This window comes from Prunus avium, chromosome 1 (genome assembly GCF_965620075.1).
Source record: "Prunus avium chromosome 1, drPruAviu1.hap1.1, whole genome shotgun sequence".
NCBI classification, from domain to species: domain Eukaryota; kingdom Viridiplantae; phylum Streptophyta; class Magnoliopsida; order Rosales; family Rosaceae; genus Prunus; species Prunus avium.
In genome coordinates this window covers 10,036,874-10,062,428 of record NC_142284.1, presented here as the reverse complement: position 1 = coordinate 10,062,428, position 25,555 = coordinate 10,036,874, and the positions used below count along the sequence as shown (strand labels likewise).

The 25,555-nt window shown below is 35.0% G+C and overlaps 1 protein-coding gene and 2 long non-coding RNA genes across 6 annotated transcripts; 1 reads left to right on the top strand and 2 right to left on the bottom strand.

Annotated features, from left to right (window-relative positions):
- Positions 1-3,968: 3,968 nt before the first annotated feature.
- On the bottom strand, positions 3,969-6,433 carry LOC148297264 (uncharacterized). Its single transcript, XR_015833115.1, has 3 exons — positions 5,982-6,433; positions 5,164-5,227; positions 3,969-4,239 (listed from the first exon to the last, which is right to left on the bottom strand). It is a non-coding gene; the product is annotated as an uncharacterized LOC148297264 (long non-coding RNA).
- Positions 6,434-11,108: 4,675 nt separating this feature from the next.
- On the top strand, positions 11,109-14,231 carry LOC148297263 (uncharacterized). 4 transcript variants are annotated; one of them, XR_015832989.1, is made up of 4 exons: positions 11,109-11,424; positions 11,523-11,599; positions 12,430-13,244; positions 13,974-14,231. It is a non-coding gene; the product is annotated as an uncharacterized LOC148297263 (long non-coding RNA). The 4 variants fall into 4 exon arrangements; XR_015832987.1 differs by having other exon boundaries at positions 11,110-11,424; positions 11,523-11,830; positions 13,180-13,244; XR_015832986.1 differs by having other exon boundaries at positions 11,110-11,424; positions 11,523-11,830; positions 13,172-13,244.
- A 9,641-nt stretch (positions 14,232-23,872) lies between these two features.
- LOC110771155 (uncharacterized) lies at positions 23,873-24,860 on the bottom strand. Its single transcript, XM_088255167.1, has one exon. The coding sequence runs from the start codon at positions 24,809-24,811 to the stop codon at positions 24,101-24,103; it is 711 nt and encodes a 236-aa protein (XP_088111293.1). The 5' UTR covers positions 24,812-24,860; the 3' UTR covers positions 23,873-24,100.
- Positions 24,861-25,555: the final 695 nt, after the last annotated feature.

Below are 25,555 nucleotides of genomic sequence, written 5' to 3'. Positions count from 1 at the left end.
CTATTTTCAATTGATTGAAATCACATCCATTTTTTGATTAATTTGATGATCAGTGAGCCCTTTGTGTTTCTAGGAAGCTTATGGCAATTTATTTCGACAAATTGACAAATTCTACTTATTAAGATCTAGTATGTGGATTATAGAATTTGGGGTGACAAAAAAGGATTACTCTGGGATCATCTCAAATTCTCAATAATTAAAGTCCCGTTTGATAACCAACAAATATATAGTGGAGCTCCCTTCCTATCAAGTATAAAAATCCCATTAGAGATGGGCCCTGGCACTTTTATTTGGATGCACTCAAACATGTTACATAACAAGGGTTGGTTTTCAGGTCTAAATCTCTCCATCCCATAATTCTTCAACCGATTTGTATCGTGATAATAATCCATCATCCGAATCCAGTTCTTCTCTCTCCTCATCAGTTTGTGCTGTGGGATTTTATTGATCTGGCCAAGGTCATCTTCTGATAGCTCCCAGTCAAACACCTGCAAATTTTATCTTCAACCTCTCCTTGTTGTAGCTCTTAACAGCAAGAGTTGTCCCTGCCTGGTACACCCATATAATTCAAACCTGCCAAAGTTGAAGCACCAAAGACAGAGTCACAGATTGTTTGTTTGAGTCCATTGCACAAAATGTATATACTTGCAAATCATTAATCACTCCGAATTTGACTGAAAAATAATATGACACTTTGTGGTTTGCTATATAACAATTAACGTCGCAAAATATTACCTATATTTTACTAAACATGTACACTGTTTTGTTGACATTTTTGCGCCTCCGTCCCTGTGTGAGAAATCTCACTCACCCTTCCTACCTTTGAAAAAAAACAAAAAAACAAAAAAATCTTTGCAGATAGGTTGGCCTCTCTGGGCCTTACCTTGTTTGAAGGCCCGCAGCAATCCCTATCAAAGTCTAAAATATCGGTGGTATCGGAAATATCGGAAGTCCAAAAACACGGAAATGTCGATGGAAATATCGGGATATTATCGGTATCGGTAAAAATTGAATAAAAACCACGGAAATTGTAAGAAAAACTTGGAAATTTTTATTGAAACTTTGCAGGATGTTTATTTAGTCAATTATCTATTAGTTTATCACAAAAAATTGGAAGGAAAATGTATTGCATGATGGATTTAACTGATTTAAGTTGATTATATAGCGAGCTGGCAAACACTGTAAGTGTAAAAAATATGTAGTAATTAATGAAAGATGATTAAACACACCATAATCATTTATATATAATGAATTACTACAATATTTTGCACTTTATACATTGCATGGTAAGATACATGAGGGACTTAGTACCACATAGAATTCCTATGAGGTTCAAAATTTTCACTATCTTCATCATCTCTATGTGTAAAGTAAGTATATTGTGAAGAGTAGTCATCAAATGATAAATCCCCAAAATAGTTTTGCATGTAATTGTTAACATGCCACCCATATGGATCCGAGATTGGTTGACGTTGTCCATAAGCAAAATCATTTAAGGTGTTGAAGGAGTAAAATGGTTTTCACAAAAACCATGTATATAAATATTTTTGAGTTTCGTATCGCGATATTATTGGGATATTATCGATAATATCGCGATATATTTCCCAAATCATTCATAAAAATGTTGAAATTATCGTCCCCGATATTATCGGGATAATATCAATAAAAATATTGATATATTGACAATAACACCATGGTTTGTTGCGAAAATATCGGCCCCCCAAAAATCCGATATTATCGGGATACCTTGGTCCCTATTTAGTTTTTCTTGTTATTTTTGGGTTTAGGGATCCACAATATTAGTTTTTGCTGTCAAGGCCCAAAGGATTTACAAGGATGGGGCACTGAGAAAGGTGAGGAATAATTCATATCATATCACACCCTACCAACATGAAAGGGATCCCAAAACTGTTGGACATAAATGAAAAAGAGAGGGTTTGCATTGCAAATACTTTGAACCTGGGAATGGAAATCATGTTAAGTTGTTTATCTAGTACACAGGAACAAGCTAGCTGAAAATTGGTAGTTTTGTATGAAGAAATAAATATAAAAAAGTTGATATAGTTCCAAATTTCCATCGAGGAGTTGGGTTTAATCCTCGGATTTGGTGACTTTGATCCAACATGGTAGACTACTACTAATCTAGGTTGAAAATTGCTTCAGCATCAATTATATTATTGAATGTCTTGCATTTGGGGTCGCTTTAATTAATGTGGAATTGCATGTGGATCATATATATAGCAAAGATTGCCTATATATTATTTCTCTTTAAATTACACACATATATGCATAACAAGAGAAAGAGGCCTACAAAACCTCTGTTATTCTAGCTATTTTTAGTAGTTCAGTGCATATAAGAGGCAGTGGAAAAGCCATTATTTAATTATGGTCCACAAACCATCTATTATACACTTCACTCTCCGTCTTCACTGGAGTCATCGCTTTCGCTTCCAGAACTGGACTCCTCTTCTACCTGTTTCTTGCGGCCAATGTACTTGTTGCCAAACCCAAAAACTCCGGCCTTGTCGGCTTTGCCTCCGTTAATAGTATTCCCATTAATTTTGAAAACATCGCTTGATGATGGTTTGCCTTTCTTTTTCTTAGAGCCACTCTTCGTTTTGCTGCCACTTTTTCCATTGCTCTTGGAAGAAGCTGCTGGCTGGGGGGCATTACCTGGTGGCCTCAAGAACCTGTTGTTTTGGTTCTCCAAGTTAGGCTTTAGAAATAGCTGGCCGGTCGACATTTTTTATCTTAAGTTTGCATACACATCTTGGTAATTAACTTGGGTTCTTATATAAGTGTTAGCTTTGTCCAGATGATAATGCGATGTGACTGATTGATACTCTTTCCTGGTATTGACGGAATATGATTCTTTCATAGCGCATAAAGAATTGGCTTCCGATTCCTGAAAGCTTTCAAACGCTTGTTCAATATTCCAATGAAGTCGTATGCGTGAGGGTTTAGAGTACTGGGTTTTTTATTAAGGACTTAGCCATACTCGATCGATAATACAATGAATGAACTTCATTCTTAGCATCAAACAAAATGAAGTAATTTATATGCAAGGAATTTTATCCAACAGTTTGTCCCACAGCACTTTGCTCCAAAGAGTATCAATTGAATTTCATGGGTAACAAAAAAGGCCTAATAAGGGTAATAGCCTTCACTTGCCCTTAAATCTGTCACGGTTTAGCCATACGTGATGGGTAACCCCACGAATCAACTTTAGTTGTACCTTCAGATAAAAAGCTTTGGCGTTTTCTTTTTATGAAAAGTAAAGTATATATACCCTTTCTCTTTTGCTACGAAGACATAAAGCTTTGGCTTCCAGTTTTTCTTGGTTGAAGGATGTTTCACACCTCAAATGTTATGTATGAGTCATGACACGGAGGGAGATTCTAACTTTAAACCTTTTCCAAGACCCACTACTTGGTGATATAGTTTAATAATAGGTACGTTAAAAAAATAGCGGGCTTCACTAATATACCCAAAATAGGGGTTGAAATTATAAAACAAAACCTCATATGAAATGCACTTTAGAAACACACCCAAATCCCATTTACTACATAAGAAATTGGTGTTGAAGTTTCTATAAATTACGTGACTGCCACTGATCAACTTAAAAGAAACCCAATACAAAAAACTTAAAAAGCACCCAAAACAAACTCAGCCCAATTTTATTAAAAAATTCCATTACAAACAAAACATCTCGAAAATCGCAGCTTCATTAACGCGTCATGTTGATTAATGGCTGTAATGTTCCAGTCTAGGGTAATAACACTTCTAGTTTACTGTCATGTTGATTAATGGCTAAATGTGACAGGACCCGCCCCGGATTTCCTCGGAAACCGGGTCGGATCCCGCCTAAATATCCGGCATACCGCAGATGCCGGGCCCATGTACTAAAACCCGAGACTTTCTACCAAAATTTTGGCAGTCTCCCCTGTAAACAGGACATAACCCAAAAATTTCAACCTGTCAAAAACACAGATATTTATTCAACCCAACAGCCAGCGTAAAATATACACAAAGCTTAGTGTTACAAACCATGGCCTCCGGCCTCAAAATACCAAATTCTAACTGGGCAATAACAGAGCATCTAACAGAATTCAACCAACCAGTAAGAATAGAGTTTTACGAGTTAACAGGGTACCGAAGCTCTACCAAAGCTCAGAGCACCAAAGTTCACGGTTCAAGGGCACACGACACAGCTCTGCTGCTCGTACCAGTCACTACTGGCTGTGGGGCGCAAAACAGAAAATTGTGAGTGGACAAAACAAAGTTTAGTTCAATTTAAACCAAAGTAATATAACCCCACTGTTAGAAAACCATGCATGAACTCAATACATTAAAAACCATTATATTCATGCATATATAGTTTGCTCAATCCGAGCTAAATCCGAAATTCAGTGAAACTTGCAAATCAACCCACCCAAACCTTTCCTTACAAAACTCAAATCAAACTCTCGAAACCCGTGCCCACCGGCACGACGAGCGGGGAAGTATCCTCGCTCAAAAATAAGAACAATTGCATAATACTAAAATATGAGAGATACACTCTGTATATATATAAGACACACCTAATTGTACCGGGGAAACAATCCAGCAGGGGATTGTTGACTAGCTCACAATTATCAGCCCTCAAGCGGACTATGTGGCTAGGGACAAGCCGTCCAACTGGGGGACTAACTCTCAGCCAGCACGTACGGACGAAGAATCAAGACCCGTACGCATGTAAACAGTCCTACGCGCGCAGACTACCCAATTAAGGGTCTACAGCGACACCCCGTTAAGGTATGCCCCGGGTTCCGATATTTCCAAGTATCACATTTCCATAATCCATTCACAAATCCAGGGGGAGGTACACGGGGTAGTGCTTATAGCACTTCAAACTGACAATCTATACCACATCTTCCCACAACTCATAAAACAACCCCGTACTTCCCACACATAGCCCTCAAAGATAGATAACAATTCACATATATCAATTTATATATACTCAAGATACTTAGAATATCAAAACCCAGAAAATATACCAAATACTTACGAACATATTAGTTTCACTTTAAAGCACAAATTAACTGTCAGTAAATCCTTAAATTCTTATACATGCAATTTCCAAGATAAATCCATGCTATTTATTTGAAAACAAAGTCCACTCACAAGTAGTCCCAAGCTGCGTGACCCTGAGAGGGTCCTGCCTGCTCCGAAGGCGGAGTCGGATTACCTATTTCAGAATAGGAATACGATATAAAAATCCAACTCTTCAAAATAAGACTTTAAAATAAAATCCTAATTTTCCCGGGTTTCTAGTACGCACGAGGAACGAGACACTCCTAGGGTCCACCTAAGAGTTTCAAACGCTGAAAAAGTCTCGGAAGACACTCGGTCAACCGGACGGTCAAAACTCACGATCGAACGGTTATCGTAAATCATAAACTTTAAATTATTGAACCGGAACATCCGGGGTTCCGATTCACAATCCGTGAATTCCTATGCGATCCTAGGAATACCTGGAACAACATACGTGAAATTGGGTTTGATCCAACGGGCCAAACACATCACACCCGAAAATCACATAATATGTCAAATTGGTTCGAGGCCCAAACGATATCCAAATTGAGATCCGTAAACTCCTATGCGCTCGTGACAACGTAAGGATCATTCTAGGATAAAATGTGGCCTCTGCCGGACTGCCCACGCGCCGCCCCACGCGCTGCCGCACGCGGGTGGCTTGATCACAATTCCGGTGACCGGAAAAACTTAGTATTTTGGCTCCAAACTCCTAACCTAGGTAATACACCTAATTTGGAACCACTTTTCTTCTTGGGTGAAGGCCAGAAAATGGCCGGAAGTGGCCGGAAATTTCAACTGAAAACCGGCTGTAGCTAAACTTCGAAATTTAACTTGTAATCTCTCAAAATTTCGGGAAACCTATCCAACAGGCAGCTAGAGCACGAAAAATAGATGAAATTTCATACCTCACTCGTCCAATTTGGTTGAGAAACGAAGGAGAACGAAGGTGTTGAAGTTCCACAATTTTCCGGCCTGTTTTCTGCGATTTCCGGCGGCTGTCGACGACTCCAGGTGCGGTGCTGGCCGGGGAAGAGAGAGGAGGAGGTGGCGGTTCGATCGAGTCCGGTCTTGTGGCCGGTGGTGCAGCGTGGCGGCGACGGTGGCTGCTGGAAGTGGCGGCTGGAGGTTTTTGTCGAAGGGGAGGGGGCTGCTCGCGGGAGAGAGAGAGAGAGAGAGAGAAATGAGAAATAATTAGAAAAATCTGATTTTTATTCCAAATTAATTTCTGAAAATTATCAATTAAATCCTCAATGATTTTTCGATCGTAACTTCTTCGTTTCAAGTCCGAATCGAGCCTACCGCGTGTCTACGAACTCGGCTCAGTACAACCTTTCTAAAAACACCACCCAATGCTCCAAACTCTCTCCGGATAAAAATTGACCTTTTTGCCCCCACTTCGAAGGCAAAATTGGAAATTCCAAATTTTCATTAAATTAAATCCAATCTTAATAATATTTTGGGTCGGGATGTTACAAAATGTTCTAGTATAGGGGTAATAACACTGCTAGTTTCCTATGAAATCCTATTTCTAATGCATATCTACCCCTGTAATGTTTTAGTCTAGAGTATTAACACTGCTAGTTTCTATGGCATCCTATTTCTAATGCATATCTACCCCTATAATGTTCCAGTCTAGAGTAATAACACTGCTAGTTTCTTATGAAATCCTATTTCTAATGCATGCCTACCCCTGTAATGTTCCAATCTAGGGTAATAACACTTCTAGTTTACTTTCATGTTGATTAATGCCTGTCATGTTGCTATTTCTGATACATGTCTACCAAAGAAATGATGAAGAAAGAACAAACCAAACCAACTCAAAACAAGCCGAGCCCAGATTGTTAATACTACTATGTCATAGAAGTATATTGTTAATACTCTGTCATAGAAGTACATTGTTAAACAAAAATGAGATCCATAACTGAAATAGTAACAAAAGATAAATCAATCATCAAAGCTTAAAATACATTCTGAAAATCAACTAAAATCCAAAGAGAAACACATAATTGAAGCAAAAGATCAAAAATCTCAAGTCCAACCCAAACGACGATGACTGCGACAATGACATGGAAAAAGAGGAGTAGAGCTCGAAGATGGGGAGTAGAGCTAGGACCATCTGATTGAGGTTCGTTCGAGGTTCCAAACAATCCGGAAAAAAAAAATATGAATAGAAGCATGATTTTAGAATAAGAAATTGAAGGTGAAATATTGAAAATTGTAGATCAGAGATGAAGAATGTAGTTGGACCTGAGATTGAGCTTCAATGGAAGCTCCTCTTGCTCCAACACCGAGAAAGCACCAGCGAGAAAGGAGAAAGTGAATATGATTTAGTTTTTTGGCAGATCTGATTTGGTTTTTTTGACAAATCTGATTTTTCTATCCTAAATCCATAGTACAAGGGCAATATAGGTATTTTACACCACATATAAACTAAAAAATAGCTATTAAATTGAAAAAATCGACAGCTGTCAATTTTTCAATTTTTTTTGGGTGTATTTATAGTTTTTAAATGGTATAGGGTTTTTCTATAAGACTATGTCTAAGATTGAGTATATAACTGAATTTGTATATAAAATAAAATAATAAGTATATTATTATCCATGAAAAACTAGGTATAGTAAAACTTTAATAAATGAAATTCAAAATCCAAAATTTTTTTAAAATAATAATGAAATCCCCTGCGGCACTTCTTTTTAAATCAACCCTAAGGTACTTTTATTGAACCAAAAACCGAGAGCATGCGTAGAAAGGAAAAGATGGAACAAAATTTAAAAAAGGCAAGCAAATAAGGAAAACTAAGCATTTCCGGCCAACTCATTGTTGACTATTAATGAATTTTAATAATAAAACGGATAATTAATTGCATACAAAATTTTTGAAGGGGATCACCACAATAAAATTAAAACACCACTTCATTACACGTTGAATTGTAAATAGGGGTATTTTGGGAATAAAAAAATTATAATAAATCAGATATTGAGCTTAATAAAGTAACTTGATGAGTTGGATCCTAGTCATGGGTTTTTACTTATAAAAATGGGGTATTATTTATAGGAACAAAAAGTGAAGGGCTGTAGGTAACGCAAATTGAATTTAAAGGGTGTAAGTCAAATTTACTATATTTATTATTTGTCTTTAAATTACACACATATATGCATAACAAGAGAAAGAGGCCTACAAAACCTCTGTTATTCTAGCGATTTTTAGTAATTCAGTGCATATTAAGGAAGTGGAAAAGCCATTATTTAATTATGGTCCAAAAACCATCTATTATACACTTCACTCTCCGTCTTCACTGGAGTCATCGCTTTCGCTTCCAGAACTGGACTCCTCTTCTACTTGTTTCTTGCGGCCAATGTACTTGTTGCCAAACCCGAAAACTCCGGCCTTGTCTGCTTTGTCTCCGTTAATAGTATTCCCCCTAATTCTGAAAACATCGCCTGATGGCTTGCCTTTCTTTTTCTTAGAGCCATTCTTTGTTTTGCTGCCACTTTTTCCATTGCTCTTGGAAGAAGCTGCTGGCTGGGGGGCATTACCTGGTGGCCTCAAGAACCTGCTGTTTTGGTTCTCCAAGTTAGGCTTTAGAAATAGCTGGCCTGTCGACATTTTTTTATCTTAAGTTTGCATACACATCTTGGTAATTAACTTGGGTTCTTATATAAGTGTTAGCTTTGTCGAGAAGATAATGCGATGTGATTGATTGATACTCCTTCCTGATATGGACGGAATATGATTCTTTCTTAGCACGTAAAGAATTGGCTTCCGATTCCCGAAAGCTTTCAAACGCTTTTTAAATATTCCAATGGAGTTGCATGCGTGAGGAGTACTGGGTTTTTTTTATTAAGGACTTACCCATACTTGATCGATAATACAATGAATGAACTTTATTCTTAGCATCAAACGAAAAGAAGATGGTGGGTACTAAATAATTTATATGTAAGGAATTTTATCAAACAGTTTGTCCCCATAGCACTTTGCTCCAAAGAGTATGAATTAATTTCACGGTAACAAAAAAGACCTAATAAGGGTAATAGCCTTCACTCGCCCTTAAATAAATCTGTCACTGTTTAGCCATAGGCGATTGGTAAGCCCACGAATCAACTTTATTCGTACCATCAAATAAAAACAAAATTTTATTCTGACTACACCTTTTCTTTATATACCCTTTCTCTTTTGCTACGAAGACGTAAAGCTTTATGGCCAAGGGCGGACCTAAGCTTAGGCTGGAGTGGGCTCCAGCCTAGGGGAAGATTTATAAAGTATTGAACATAGTTTAAATGTTATAAGCTTTATTTCTACTCTAATAAATATTAGCCCACTCCTAAAGCATATGGGAAATAATAACATCAATCCAAACCTATATAAATTCACCGAAAAAATCATTATAAGTGATTCAAATTGCCTCTTTACTTACTCAACTGGTGTGCAGATTACCTTATTTCCTATATAAATTCACTGGAAAAATCATTATAAGTGCTTCAAATTGCCCCTTTACTTACTCAACTGGTGTGCAGATTACCTTATTTCCATTTTCAACATTTAAGTAAATGTTTTTGTCCTTTTACTTTCATTTATTTTTATATTACTCCATTTACTTAAGTTTACAATGTAAATAAGGAAGTACCCCCCATTTGGATTCAAATAAAAATACTAGAAAATCAAATTCTCACCAAATCAAAATATGAAAAATCGGTTTTAGTGCAAAATACGATTTAGGCTAAAAATGATGGCTCATTAAGTCAATATATACTTCATATTAAAATCCCATAAAATCAAGCTTTGTTATTTGATGTGTAAGGAATAAAAGCCGCCAAAAATTATCTTGAGAAAATGAGTATTCTGAAAAACCATTTTTCATACTTAGTCAATATTGCACCTCCGCTCAAAAATTTCTGGGTCCTCCAGTGGCTACACCCACAAAGAGCAAACATAAAAAAAATTCTTCTAGCCACCCAAAACGCCATATTTGAATCTTGAGAGCCAAGAGGAAATAGCTCTCCTCCTCTAAAAAATTTACCTACCTATCTTCAGTAGGTTCTTCAATCTTGGTAAGTTTTTTTTATTTTATATATATTCAATTTCCAATTTTAATTGTTGTTGTTAAGTTTTTATAATTTAGGGTTAAGGTGAAAACTTTTGGAGACTGTTGATATATAATTTATTTTTGCAACTTGAATTATTAATTAGCATATATGATTTTTTTTAAGTTGGACAATGTATTTGATTTGGTATTTATTTATATTTTGTACTTCTTTATGTTATATTTGCTTGTAATGTGGCCACGTTTGATTTATAAAATTTTATTTACATTTTTGTTTCAAGAGAAAAAAAAAAGGCTTATAATATATCTTCTCTCTAAAAATATATATATATATATATATTTAGCCTACCCCTATAAAAATTCCTGGGTCCGCCATTGTTTACGGCTTCCAGTTTTTCTTGGTTGAAGCATGTTTCACACCTCAAATGTTATGTATGAATCATGACACGGAGGGAGATTCTAAAACGTTATGTTAATGAGCTTATCAAGAAATGATGTTTCTTCACACCTCAAATGTTATGTTAATGAGCTTATCAAGAAATGAAACTTATGATATTCAATAAGGGTAATATAGTAAATTAACAGTTTTTTCATATTGAAAAAAATAAAATTAAATAAGAACATGACTCCTACTTTCTGATTTCTAAAATATTATAATAATAATAATAATAAACCAATTGGCACATAGATAAATAGAGTAACATTTTTCAAGTGGCTAGAAAAAATAATCTTCCAGTCACTTTGCAGATTACTTAGTCCCAATAAGTTACTTGTGTAAGTGTATGCATTTTGTGATTTTCTTTTGGCTTCCCTCACTACTACAAAATTGTAAAACCACGACACAAAATAGACGACCGTGTAGTTTAAAACCGTCGTTGTATTTTAAAAGATGACGGTTTTACAAAAGCGTCGTGATATACCATTTTAGACACCACTAAAATAGAGTTGTGTTTTAAAAGACGACGTTTGTAAATTACAAAAGGTTGTCTTTTAAAACACGCTAGGCTCCTTAAGTGAGTTCGCTCTCGACCTAATTTTCAGATTTCCTCCCAACTCGAAAACATTCCCTCCTCTACTTCTCGCAGCGCTCTCTCAACTCTCTTGAACGAACTCTGAATTTTCCTCATCTCTCTTCCTCCCTCGTCGTCACAGATCTCTCTCTTCATCTGTCTTTCTCTTTCTGCTATGCGTCTCTCTCTTGACCATTCGCTTCTTTTGCTTTGCAGGTCGTGATCGATAACGTCGTCTGCTCTCCACTGCGACTTTACTCAAGGTTTCTGAGCTCGCCATCTCGTCGGGCCGTCGTGGTAAGTGAGAGTTTCAATAAGAGATTTGGGGCTTTTTCTATTTCAAATCCCTAGTATCCTTTTACTTGTACTTTCTCATCGATCTCCATCTCTTTCAGATCAAACCCACCGAAACCCTAAGCTTGCTCCTTCTGCAACAAAACCTCCAAAGCCGCGAAGGCCTCTGCAACAGTTGGTCTGAAATTTCTTTTCTTTTTTATGTTCTTTATGATTTACCTATTATATTGTTTCAATTTGATTATGAGTTGTTGCTCTGTTTGGATTATGCTGGTTGTCTATTCATATAGATTTTTATTTTCTGGAGTGCATTTCTTTCATAAGAACTCTGGTCAGTCCCCTTTCTCAGTCTCAGGCTTTAATTTCTCGAACAGAGATGAAAGATGGTTTGTGGTTCGTTAATTTTAAGGTGGGGTTCAGATAATCTTAGTTGAGTCTTGCTAATACTGCAGCTATATCATGTATATTTTAATCTCAGTTGATCTCTCTCTCTCTCTGTTTTTTTGTTTTTGGTTCTCTTTCTTGATCCACGGTATGTCTCAAAATGCATCAGATACTCAGAATTCGTATTTAGTTGACTACATGGATACATGATGGATATGCAAGGGATACATGAGGGGTTATTTTGTATTTTCTTTTCCAAGAACAAAGGGGAGAGGGTAATTTTTTTTGGAAAAAAAATGGATTGTTTGGAATTGTTTCTATAAAAGCGAGATCTGAGTGCTAGTTTCAAATGTTAAAGAAAAAAATAAACAATTAATATTTAACTATATATTTCTTTATTGTCTTATCCCTGTATATGCTAATCTTTTGTCATATCGTCGTATTGTTTTGCATATCTTGTAACATATCTGTGCAACACAACAATGGATTATTAGCTTTCTTGTCTGAGATTTTTCCTTTTCTGATTTTTCGCTGACAACTTGACATTGATGTTCATTTTTATGCTTCAGTGTTGTAGTTTTGTCTTAGAATACTATCTGATATAATTCTTTTTCAATGCTATAGTTCCGTTTGGTTTTCGCTTTAAAATTGCTACTTTATCAAATGCTTTGGTTTAATTGGTTGAGTATTGGCCAATGCTTGGGTGGTGGTTGAGCTCATGAAATATGGTTTGGATTTTCATGTCTGCTTTCCTTAGTTGCAGCTAGGTGTGTAAGCTTTTCCTTAGTTACTGCTTCAGAAGTAAATTCCACTTGATTTCTGCATTTTGGTGTATAAACCACAATAATTCAGTGCTTAGTATTGTGAAGTTGTTATCCAATTAGAATGAGTATTGTACCAATGTTGATAATCATGTCTAGCGTGTTAGAAATGGATAAGATAAGTGAACCATATTGCTGAGATTACTGTCATTACTGAGATTATTGCACTTTTTGAGGTGATTTCCCCCCCACCCCTCTCTTTTTTTACACTAACACTGGTACTTTCCTTTCTTGACTTTGTGGTGCTAAGGGTTGCATTTGTTTGCCAAATATTTAGGTATTGCGTGCTAAGAATCATTTATTTTACTTTTTATTTTTTCTTAATTTGTGCGGCTGTATTTTACCTGAAATTAGAGTTCCTCTTTCTCTTTGACATGTTGTGATAAGTTTAATGGGTGATTTGCGTTTTATAAATATAAAGTGAAGGTCTTGGGATAATTTGTTCATGATCCAATTCTATCAATATATGTTTTGCAATTTTCTGCATAGTGTACCAAATCTTAAGTGAAGGCACTCAACTGTTATCATGACATGGTATTCTTCAGCATCGCAGTGTGGTTTTAAGATGTTCACTAGGGCTGCTGCAAGAAAGTTTTTCACTAACATCCGTTTGAATAGGTAATTCCACTTTAGATTGTATAGATAGCATTCTGTTTGAACAAGTAACTGCACTTCAAATAGCAATTTGCAATAGTTTATGCTTACCTCTGTTGCTAGAATTTCAAACCCATTCAACCTATAATTTAACAAGCACTTGGTTTGGCTTATTTAATTGTCAATTTCAGGTCATGCATATCTCAACCATCTGAAAAAAAAAATTAAAATAAAAAAGTGGACAGGCAATGTTCAATTAATTATATATAATGCAAGAGACGTGTGCAGGTGATGATCCTAAATTATTAACAACGGGCTAATTTAATTGTGCATGCATATATGATATACCACTTTCTTTTTCTGCAATATGCTCGTGCATGTCACGTGCTCTGTGTACTTTCATGTTAGCAGAGCAGATCGCCACTTCCTTCATCTTTTATTCATTTTATTGCGCACTTAGAGTTAGAGCCACTTCTTTTATTAGTCATTGGGGAGAATTTAGCTTCATGTCGTTTTGCCTGTAATGTTGCTTCAAATAGCAATTTGAATATATGCATCTTTTTACTGCTTCTCTGTTATCCTTTTGTTGTTGAGAATCTAATATGTATGTCAATTTGATGTTTAGGAGCAAATAATTTTTCTGTTGGCAAAGCGGCTTGGAATGATGACAAAAATTAAATTATGTTTTTCTGTGCTTCCCTGATATTATAGATTCTTTTACAGGAAGAATGAACAGATGTTGATTTTCTGCAGGTGGTGGTTTGATGTTGAGGTAGTTTACCTATGCAAATGGTTCATAATTCGAATGATCGAGATATCTGTGAACTGGTGGATCAAAGGAGAACCTATTAAGCATGCCAAATATGCTTTAGGAGCTTGTGCTCATGTCTGTTGGATATAGAACTGCTATGTAATTGCTATTAAATTTTTGAAAGAAACGATTTGGATATATTGGTAAATTATGAAATTACTATTGAATCTTCAAATTTTAAGAAAGAAACAATTTGAGTACATATGTATGAGTGGGTAATAGCATATTTGGATATGAATTTATTGTTCACAAAGCATTATGGTTTTATAGTTAAAATTGTTGTAGAGAACCATTGGAAGTGGGAAAAAAAAAAGCTAACATATAAAATCACTACGTCAGTTTTGCAATAAATACATGACGATAGGTTCAACGAAACCGTCATCTTTATAGTTGATAGACGACTGTATTTTAACAAACAGTCATCTTTAGGGATAATAGATGACGATTTTTTTTTAAAATCGTCGTCTTTTCAGCTAATACACGACGTTTTTCAACAAAACCGTCGTCTATAGATATCTATAGATGACGGTTTTAAAAGAACCGTCGTCTTTACATATAATAGACGACAGTTCTTTCATAAAACCGTCGTCTTTACAACTAATAGACGACGGTTCTTTTAAAAACCGTCGTCTTTACATGTAATAGACGACGGTTAATTACCGTCGTAATTTGACATTTAAAAAGACGACTGTCGATTTAACGACGGTTTGAAAAAGAAAAAGACGACGGTGTTTCCCCGTCGTCTATTTCAATTTTTGTAGTAGTGCCTTGACAATTTTGTAATATGACAGTCATTGTAATTTCCCAAGCTCTAAGTTTAGATTAAGAATTACTTCTCTAGGTGTTCTTATTTGGCTACATTATGATGGACAACAATGTGTTTGACAAAGGTAAATTCTGCATTGCACTACATTGCATTCACTAAATTTCTGAAGATTATGACTAATCATCTTTCCTTCGTATGACTAGTCAACCTTTGCATAAGTAGGATTTCCAGCTTACTGACTCTAGCTGGATCCTAACCATCTGTTTTGTCATATTCTGCAAATTTCTCTGCTGCCTTGTGTACTATTCTGACCTAGGAATTTTTGGGTAAAAGCCAAAGAATTCTTCATTTGGCAGCCGTCTCTTTTGTGGGTGAGTTTTGAAAAGCTTCTTAGAAAACTTTCTCTTCTTCTTCCTCAAGAGTAAACCTTCATAGTTTTCATCTTTGAGTTTTCCAAATTGATTTTTCGAAAACTGTATTTGAAATATGAAAACCTCATCTTGCTAGATCAAACACTCTCTCATATATATCTAGGCTAGATTCAAGATTGATTTCTTCTAGAGTATAGTTTCTTGAAGAAATTTGTCATTTTCTCCTTGAATCCAAATTTTGTTTTTGTTTGAGTTGAAGCTGGCTATCTGGTGCCATGGGATGAAAGAGCTGAAGAAGGAGCTGCCATTGCCATGAAAAACTAAGCTGCTGGTTTTGCTAAGCTTGAGAAGAAGATTGCACAAAAGAGGTATAACTCATCTTCCTAAATAGACCTAGGATTTGTTGAGCTTGCTAATATTTCTTTGCAAGAATCTTTTTGCTTAGTGGATTGACTGGTCGGTTGATGACCCCCAGTTTTTCCCAATAGTGGGGTTCTGGGTGAACAATTTCTGGTTTGCATCTCTGTAATTTTCTGGTTTGTATTCTTGACAATTGACTAGTCATCGCATGATGTTTATGTATTTCTGGGTTTGTGTTCTTGCGGTTGACTAGTCATCATGTTATGATGTTTGGTGTTTACTTGATTATGATGCCATCACACACTTTCACCATAGTTGTTGCTAGCACATGGGATGCCTAGATTGATGGGTCCTTCTGAGTGCTTAGGTTGTCACTAGTAATTCTCTGGGCTTGCAGGTACATATTGATATGCTCTGTGTATGTTCTTGGTTGTGGTTATTCATGTGTGACAGTTGACTAGTCATAAGCGTATTTGGTCAATGTCTAAAGTGTGTGAAGTTTGTTGTTGTAATACCCCGAAAAATTCAAAGTGGATTTTCATATTTAAGTGAAAAACAATATTATAGTGAAGAATGATTATGGGTATTTTATCAAGTGATTTTGGATTGAGGCTATTGGATTAAGTGTGTAATTTCAAGTTGGATAAAAATGCCATTACGTAACATTTTGTGAATTTTTCAAATGACATTTAAGAAATTGAGGTGAGACCATTATGATTCTTTGGTACTATGATAGTAGTCGACTCAACCAACACGTAGGAAATCATTTCTGAATTTTGGGCTAAAATGACCAAAATACCCATATGTGTGAAAAATTACCCAAATAACCTTGTAAGAAAAAATATATATATGAAATGTGGAGGGCATCAAACCACCCTCCTCCCATTCTCCCCCCATGCCTCAAGCTTTCAAATCCACTATTATGAAAGGATGAGTGATCTAGTCTAAAGTGGTGAGTCACCTAGCCTAAGAATTCTTCAATCATGAATTTATTCTCTTCCTCATTCATTGTATCACCCCTTTCTTCCTCATTCACTTTATTTTCATCCTCATTCTTCTTTTGTTCCTCTGCGAAATCCAAAATTCATCACTTCCTTGGAGCAGCCGAGAATTCAAATTTCAGAAGCTCAAATGAGAAGACTTCCTTCATAAAAGTTGTTCATTTATGTGATTCCTATAACATTCTCCAATTTCAGCTCAATCCGATTAGCACAAGCTCCGAAAAGTTGGTATGATCACAGTATGTTTACCATTTTCTAATTTCGAAGTAGTATGCTTGGTTTCAATATGTTTCTATGATTTCCTGTACTCAAATGACTTTGGTTCCTTCATCAAAGTTGTTCGAAATTCTGTCTATTATAACATATCAAAAGTTTAGGTTGATTGGACTTCTATAGCCACCTTGGAAACGTTTAGAGTGGAACTTGTTTATAGTCTTCGACCCTTGTTCCTTCCCTCAGTTTCAATCTAGAACACTCATTTCGAAAGCTCAAAACACTATGTTTCTTCATGATAGTTACACCAAATTCCCCTCTTTATAACATATCCAAAGAGGTGTACTTTCTCTCAAATGACTTGTTACTTGTCATTCCATTGATCAAATTAGCCACTATCATCTCAAGTAAATGATTCTTTGAAGGTATGAAGCTCATCTTCATATTGTCTCTTTGAGTACTAGTTGTAAATCAAGTGTTGGTTAGAATGCCTCAATGACATATATATCTTTCGAAGTGTTTTTTTGTGAAGTTCTAGATTATTTCAATGTGATTTTGTTCCAATTTCATTATGGGATTTTGTTACATCAAAATGGATATCTCAAGAGTTATTTCAAAGTTGGTTTTGTGTCATTTGAATTTAAATTGATTTTTTTTTTGGTGAAATTTCAAAGTATAGACTATGCTGCTGGAATTGTTCTGATTCTGCTGCATGTCCTGTTTTGAATACATGTTTGAAAACTTCATGAACTTGGATTTTCATGAAATTTTAATATGTTTTACTTTCACGTATCTTCTTCAAATCTGGAAAGTTTTATCTCGTTTGGTTGTAAATTGAAATTTTGGTGATTATTCAAAACAAAGTGTACAAACCTTTAAAATAAAAAATAAAAAATAAAAAACATTCTACAGCCTAGTCTATTTTGGTTTCTATTTTGACATGCTTCCTTAACCCTAATTTTTATCAAAATTTGACATTTTTAATGTTTCTATGTCTAGTTGTGATATGGAAAGTTTTACATTATTTTGATTTAAACTCAATATTTATTGAATTTTCAAAGTTAACTTGTTCCAACCTAAATGTTTAGCAAAACTCAAGTTTTTGTTTTAAATTAATGTTTTAAATTTTCTTTATGAGTCTAGAGCTGAACCACCTGGTTTTAAACATCCTAAAGAGTAGAACTATTATATGAGGGGAATAGATTAGTTTATCCTTGACGCTTGGTCCTATGCTTGCTTGGATGTGAGGTTAAGGGAGTAACAATCGGGTCGAGCAACTTATTGAGAGTATCGTGGGGTTTAAGGTCTACGTGCGCAGTAGGACACTTAAACGTGTTTCCTTATTTCTAGTGAATTTTAATCAATAAATTATCTTAATTAGGTGTTCTACTCTGCGTACTTTCGAGGACGAACCCGCACAAGGTTAAGCTAGCTGGGCACGAGGTAAGGTTTCCTAGTGCTTATATATAATACTATAAATATGAATATTATTGTTGCTTTTCTTGATGAATATTATTTGATGTTATGTGAATATTATTATTGATGTTTCTCCATGGATATTATTTTGACATTGGGTGTAATTCATGTGATGAAGCTTGAAATATTATTGTTATTATTTGTATTATTATTCCGCACAAATAAATGATGTTTGCGCTGCATTACATATGCATCATAAATACAGTGGTATTTGGGGTGTGTGTGTGTCGTTTACGGTATATCTAAGGGGTGGGAGAACGCTTTAGATATATCTGAGTAAAAATGCAGAATATATTCAAGTGACGAGAGCAGGGCATGAATATATTGAGATGATGGGAGCAAGGCCTTAATGAAAAGTGAGAGTTGACAAATTCGTAAACAAAAGAAAAATGGGTTAAGAGATCGATGGACGCTAGTTCATATTTTAGGGTATTCGGAGCCACAGTGGTAAAACACATGGTAAGGGACATGCAGGCTTGTTGCCCTAAGGTATGAATTAGTGGGATTAGAAGGGAGTGAGTTCATGACATCACCGCATATGCAAATTTATTTATCTGGTCTGATTGCATAATTTATATATCTTGTGTTGTTTGATGCATGACACTTGATTAACTGTAATAGTTGACCTTGAGGGGTTTTACGGTACTCTACCGGACATTAGAATGCTCACAACCTAATAGATGATGTAGGTTCCAATGCAAATTTTGAGGAAGGAGAAGTTCCACCAGAGGATTAGATCAGTGTTGTTAGTTACTGTTTGTAAAATTATGAAGGAATAAATTGTTGGAATATTACTCTAGTGTGTGTAACTAACTTTGAGCTACCGCGACTCTGACTTCGTATTTATTAAATAAGTTTGTAATATTATTGCCTCTATTTCTATCATATCATAGTTATAGGAGTTTGTTTCTATAACTATGGTATGATTCATGCCTTAATTCGGAGATAATTCCTATTTTCAAATCGGGGTGTGACAAGATGGTATCAGAGCCCAGGTATTAGATTCTTTGGGTAGAACTTATGAGGTTGTGTAAAGGAACTGGAAATAGGTTTGAATTTTTGAGTTGTAACAATATAGGTTTTGAGGGTCTCTACAAATTTTCGAGGAAAAGTCTAGTGATCATTAGTACACAAGTACATTTAAAGTTAGATGGGTGATTGATATATGCAAGTACATCTATTTCGGGAAAAGTGAACGTTAGCGTATTTATAGATTTACGTACTATAGTTATCCTTATGCTTGAGGTTTTCTAGTTATAAAATTAGAATTGTAGTTTTACAGTACTTAAGTTTCAAATTTGAAAGAAATGAGAGCAATGAATTTGAAGATGTTGGGAAAATTAGATGATAGTTAAAATTTTGCGAGGACTGAATTCTTTTTCAAAATTAGTATGGCGATGTATGGGGGTGGTCATTTAGGCTTGAATTGAAGGGTAGTGTGAGTAACGTAAATCATTGTTGTTTTTACGAGTTTAAGTAGTTATTGGATACATATATACAAGTTTAAGAATTTAAATTCGTCCATATTAGCATTAGTAAAATCTGATTTGGTTTAGATTTTTACTTAAAGATTGAAGAGTGGCTAGATGTATGAGGAATAAGTTAAGGAGTTGAAATGTTAATTGATCAGGTTAAATGTGTTTAGGTATGTTAAATACAAAGGTTGTGATATTTTGGAAGAACGTACCAGTAGATTTTTGTAGGATTATTGGAATATATATATGTGGTGCTTATTTTGGAGAATACTAGACTTTCCACAAAGACTTATATAAAATTAAGGATAGTAGCATTGTTGGAATATATGGTAGTTTGAGATATCAAGGAAGATTGTGTGTGCCATTGTTGAACGATTTCTAGGGAGAAATATTGAATAAAGTTCACCATTAATTCTCAGTATATGGTACTTACGAGGAATGAATGATAGTAATTGTGAGAATTGAGTTAGAATGTTGAAATTGGAAGTGCTAATACCTTTTGAGTCTCTTGGAGATTTTGAATTTAGTTTCTTGGATGTTTGATTTCGAAGGATGGAGGTTCAATGGATATTCCCAAATTGGAAGCAGTATTGAATTAAAGTCAGAATACTATAGTGACAGAGATCCGTAGTTTCCTGGACTTGGCTAAATATTGTATATGGTGAGTTAGCCTAAAAAGTCGAATTTTGGTGTTACTTAGCGTGGAGAATGAAAGAAATATTTTTGATAAATTTTGGGTATGATTTGAAGATTTTATTTGGGAATTATTACTAAGCATAAAAAGTTTTAGTTCTAGCTGAGTAAAATCGGTGTTAAATATGGAAAGCTGTGTTGATAATTAAAGAGTAAATGTGTTGTGTGAAACAATTAGGCTTTGAAGAGGAAGTCTAATAATACTTTTGGAGATGCATTTATGTAAACAGATAATTTTATGGTTGTAAGTGTATAAATTGGAGGATGCCTATAATGTCATTAAGATAACTCGGATGCAATTGGAGAAAAGGTTGTAAGTTTTGGGTGATTAGTTACTTAGGAATATATAATTTCAAATTTGGTTGTTTAAGTGACTTGAGTTTTTTTTTTTTTGGTGAGAACCTTTCCTATTGAGAGGGGCGATAGCATACTAAACTCACACACACTACACTGATTCTAGGACTCGAACCCAGGACCTTGCCTGAGGGAGTAAATACTCCAAACCACTACACTAGTTGGTCCTTTGCAAGTGACTTGAGTTTTTATTTATGTGCGGGTGGTATTGTTGTGATTCTTCATAAAGGATTGAAATTATTTTAGATTTGGGGATATGATCCATAAACAAAGATGCATGTGGAAAAGAAAATTATTGGAGTTAATAATGCTAAGTTGAAATTTCTTGTAGATACTTAAGAAAGAAATATTGATATTGATGACATTATGTTTGGAAGATTCTAGTTGATTAAAGTTACGAAATGGATCTTACATAACTAAAAGTTCCACCAGAGGACTAGATCAGTGTTGTTAGTTACTATTTGTAAAATTATTAAGGAATAAATTGTTGGAATATTACTCTAGTGTGTGTAACTAACTTTGAGCTACTGCGACTCTGACTTTGTATTTATTAAATAAGTTTGTAATATTATTGCCTCTATTTCTATCATTTCATAGTTATAGGGAGTTTGTTTCTATAACTATGGTATGATTCATGTTTAAATTCGGAGATAATTCCTATTTTCGAATCTGAGCGTGATAGTTGTGGTTTTGTTTAAGTGTCGTGTAATTTTACCCCTCGTCAACTAAGTGCCAATTTCAACTTGTCGTTGGAAACCTCCTGAGGGGGATTTGCTAATAATTGAATTTGAAAATTGGTATAAATAAAAGGAAATAAATAAGCTATTAATTTGAAAATTAAAATACGAAATGATCAAGTAGTCAAATTTGGAAAGAAAAAAAGACGAGTATATTCTTGTTTTTTAAAAGGAACAACGACTATATTCAAACCATACCGTACAGCAGTAATTACACCAAGTTTTAATTACTTTTTTTTAAAATAAGGAAGAAATTGACCCATTAAATCCTTGGAATCTATACAAAATTGAAACACAATTAATTGCCATTGAATTGCACCTAATTACTTAAATAAATCACGTTAAAAATGTAATCAAGGGTATTAGAGGAATTTTAAAAAATATAAAATTTAACACATTAAGCTTGCTTAGGAAATTTAATGAGTTGGATCCTAGTTATCGGGTTTTTCTTATAAAAATCGGGTTTTATTTATAGAAAAATAAAACGATGGGTTGTAGGTAAGAAAATATTAATTTGAAGGGAAAGAGTCAAATTTACTAAAGATAATATTTATTATTTAAATTATACACATATATGCATAACAGGAGAAAGAGGCCTACAAAACCTCTGTTATTCTAGCGTTTTTTAGTCAGTGCATATTAAGGTCGAAAAGCCATTATTTAATTATGGTCCAAAAGCCAACTATTATACACTTCACTCTCCGTCTTCACTGGAGTCATCGGTTTCGCTTCCAGAACTGGACTCCTCTTCTACCGGTTTCTTGCGGCAAATGTACTTGTTGCCAAACCTGAAAACTCCGGCCTTGTCGGCTTTGCTTGATGATGGCTTGCCTTTCTTTTTCTTAGAGCCACTCTTCGTTTTGCAGCCACATTTTCCATTGCTCTTGGAAGCAGCTGCTGGCTGGGGGCCATTACCTGGTGGCCTCGAGAACCTGCTGTTTTGGTTCTCCAAGTTAGGCTTTAGAAATACCTGGCCTGTCGACATTTTTTATCTACAGTTTGCATACACATCTTGGTAATTAACTTGGGTTCTTATATAAGTGTTAGCTTTGTCGAGAAGATAATGCGATGTGACTGATGATGATATTCCTTCAAGGAACAAAGAAGGTGGGTACTAGATATTTATATGAAATTTATCAAACAGTTCGTCCCCATAGCACTTTACTCAAAAGAGTATCAATTGAATTTCACGGGCAACAAAAAGGACCTAATAAGGGTAATAGCCTTCACTCACCCTCAAATAAATCTGTCACTTAGCCATACGCGATCGGTAAACCCACGAATTAACTTTATTCGTACCATCAAATAGAAAGAAAATTTTATTCTGACTATACCTTTTCTTTTTATAAAAAGTAACGTATATATTACCCTTTCTCTTTTGCTACGAAGACGTAAAGCATTTTGAGGACGTTGTTAGGCTTAGGAAACATATCTATCAATACTATTATGTAAAAGAGGAGGCTTTACTAATCCTTATCTTTTTTATCATCATTTTCTCTCTTTATCTTTTCTATTCTGTCATTCTCACACGCATTACATATATGTAAGTGTTTCTAATAAGAGTTATTATTTTATTATTAGAAAATGTTTACAATAAGAGTAATTATTTTATTATTAGAAATGTTTTGTACAAGTTGAAAATGAAACCAAAAAATGCCATTAGTTAATGAGCTTATCAAGAAATAATGAAACCTTTGATATTCAATAAGGGTAATAAAAAATTTAAAATAAGAACATGAGTCCTACTTTCTGATTTCTAAAATATTAAAATAATAATACTAGTAAACCAATTGGCACATGGCTAAATAGAGTAACATTTTTCAAGTGGCTAGAAAAAATAATCTTCCAGTCACTTTGCAGATTACTTAGTCCCAATTAGTTACTTGTCGTTGGAAACCTCATGAGGGGGATTTGCTAAAATTAATTGTTGATGGGGCATGTTGTGTGGCTGATAAGATGGGGCTAGTAGCAGTAGTCTGAAATGCTAATGAAGAATTAATGGATGCCATGGCTAAATTTGTAATTGGTTGTCTTTCCCTTAAGGCTTTTGAAGCCTAGGTTGTCATATGGCATTAGATGCAGGATTCATAAGGTTGATTATTGAAAGTGATTGTTTGGAGGTGATTAAGGCCGTGAACCGAACTGAATTTTACATGAGCACTCATTCATGTAATTTTGTGGCTCACCAATTAGCCAAATTTGCTTTATCTAATGAGCAATGTTACTGGATTGAAGGGGCCTAGCTGGCTTCACTCTTACCTTCAGATGATTTGTGTTCTCTGCATTCTATTGATGAATAAGCTCTTTAGTCTTTGCCCTTTAATAAATAAATAAATAAATAAAGATTGCTTAATCCCGACATATTTTTCTAGTACTTGCTATTTGAAAATAACTGTTCCCAAATGAAATATAATTTCATAAGATTGAATACATCCACCATAACTGCGATTGAAAAGGTAGATATAATCGTTACACAATTTTTTTTCTTTGAAAGTAAGAGTGACTAGATAAAATTTACAGAATATTGTTGAATTTGATCTTTAAGCACCATGTAAGTTGCCCATATATTTTGACAACTCCATTATTTACTGTTGCCATCATATATGCAGTAATTACTTCAGAACTAATCTCTTTCGTCTTCAGTACCGGAGTCAGTTTCTTCTTCAGTCGAGTCTTCTTCAGTCGAGTCTTCTTCTTCTTCGTCTCTCTTCTTGCCGCCTCTACTATACTTGTTACCAAAGTCGAAAACTCCAACCTTGTCGCCTTTGCCTCCATTAATAGTATTCCCATGAACCTTGAATGAATCGCCGCTTGATCTGGAACTCTTTTTTTTCCCATTCTTTTTCTTGCCATGCTTTTCTCCAATATTCTTGTGCTTGTCACCTTTTCCACTATTCTTGGGCAGCTGGGGATTAGCATAAGTACTAGTTCTACTTTTCGAATTTGCCGGTTGGTTAGGTCCAGCAATTGAGCAACTATTGTCATTTGCGTGGGGTGGCGTTAAGCCCTCACTAATGTCATGTCCATGAGGAACAAAGGACGTCACATTATCATGGCTTAATTCTGAAGGATTAGTTGGGGTCGGTTGTGTGGGATAATAGTAGTAGTACGCAGGAGCAGCATTAGTAGCAGGATTAGGAGTGTAATTATTATTAACTGGATATCCATTAACCACATTAGGAAGAGGAGGAGGAGGAGCATAACCTGGATGATTATATACTTTGGAAGTAGCAGGTGCAGGAGTGCCTCTGGTACTATTTGGATTGTAGCATTGCTCTGGAGCTGGACCATTGTTGAGCAAACCCAACGCCTTCAGCATATTGGTAAATGTCATTGTACGTATCAGTTGGAAGATTGCTTTGCCTTGTCCACTTTCAAAACATGGTATATTTTTCCCCTTTATATATAGATAAAAGTGGGGGAATATTGTCAAGTGGGCATTAGCTTGCTTTCCAAGCTATATTCTCACACTTCTGTCAACATATGTATATTTTTCCTCTCACATCCTTACACAGGTTCATAAAGTGAAGAGTGACATCCTTATAGGGCCCACTCCACATTATATTTCACTAATCCAAACCGTATATTTTGTAGATATTCATTCAAAGATCATCTCTACAAAAAAATCACTTGAATCCAATATCATTTGACCATCAATTAAATTATTAAAATTTATGTACTTTCTTGAAGCACTGGGTTCATTGATTTTGTTGGTCTCAAAAAGATGCCTTAATGATTTTCAATTTGTTTGATTTTTTGCAAGGATGCTCTATGAATGAAGACTTCAAAATTAGATAGTTCGGATCGTTGAAAAAATAAACGGTACGGTACCCTAAAGGGTATCCCTCAAATAGGACAAATAAAATTATTTGAAGAATCCCTCAATGAAAGGGGACTATATTTATATTCTTTATAAGCATGTGTAAGGATGTGAGGAAAAAAATATTATTCCTTGGGATCGAACCTCAACATACATGAGGTTCTAATTGTTGGATATGAATCATGGCCATATATGTTAGAATCATGTATTTAATCCCACATCGACATGGTTAACTATGAGTCATCCCTTGATAAATAA

Bases quoted from the DNA above. Each gene is read 5' to 3' on its own strand.
- LOC110771155 (XM_088255167.1), bottom strand. From the start codon at position 24,811: ATGACATTTACCAATATGCTGAAGGCGTTGGGTTTGCTCAACAATGGT.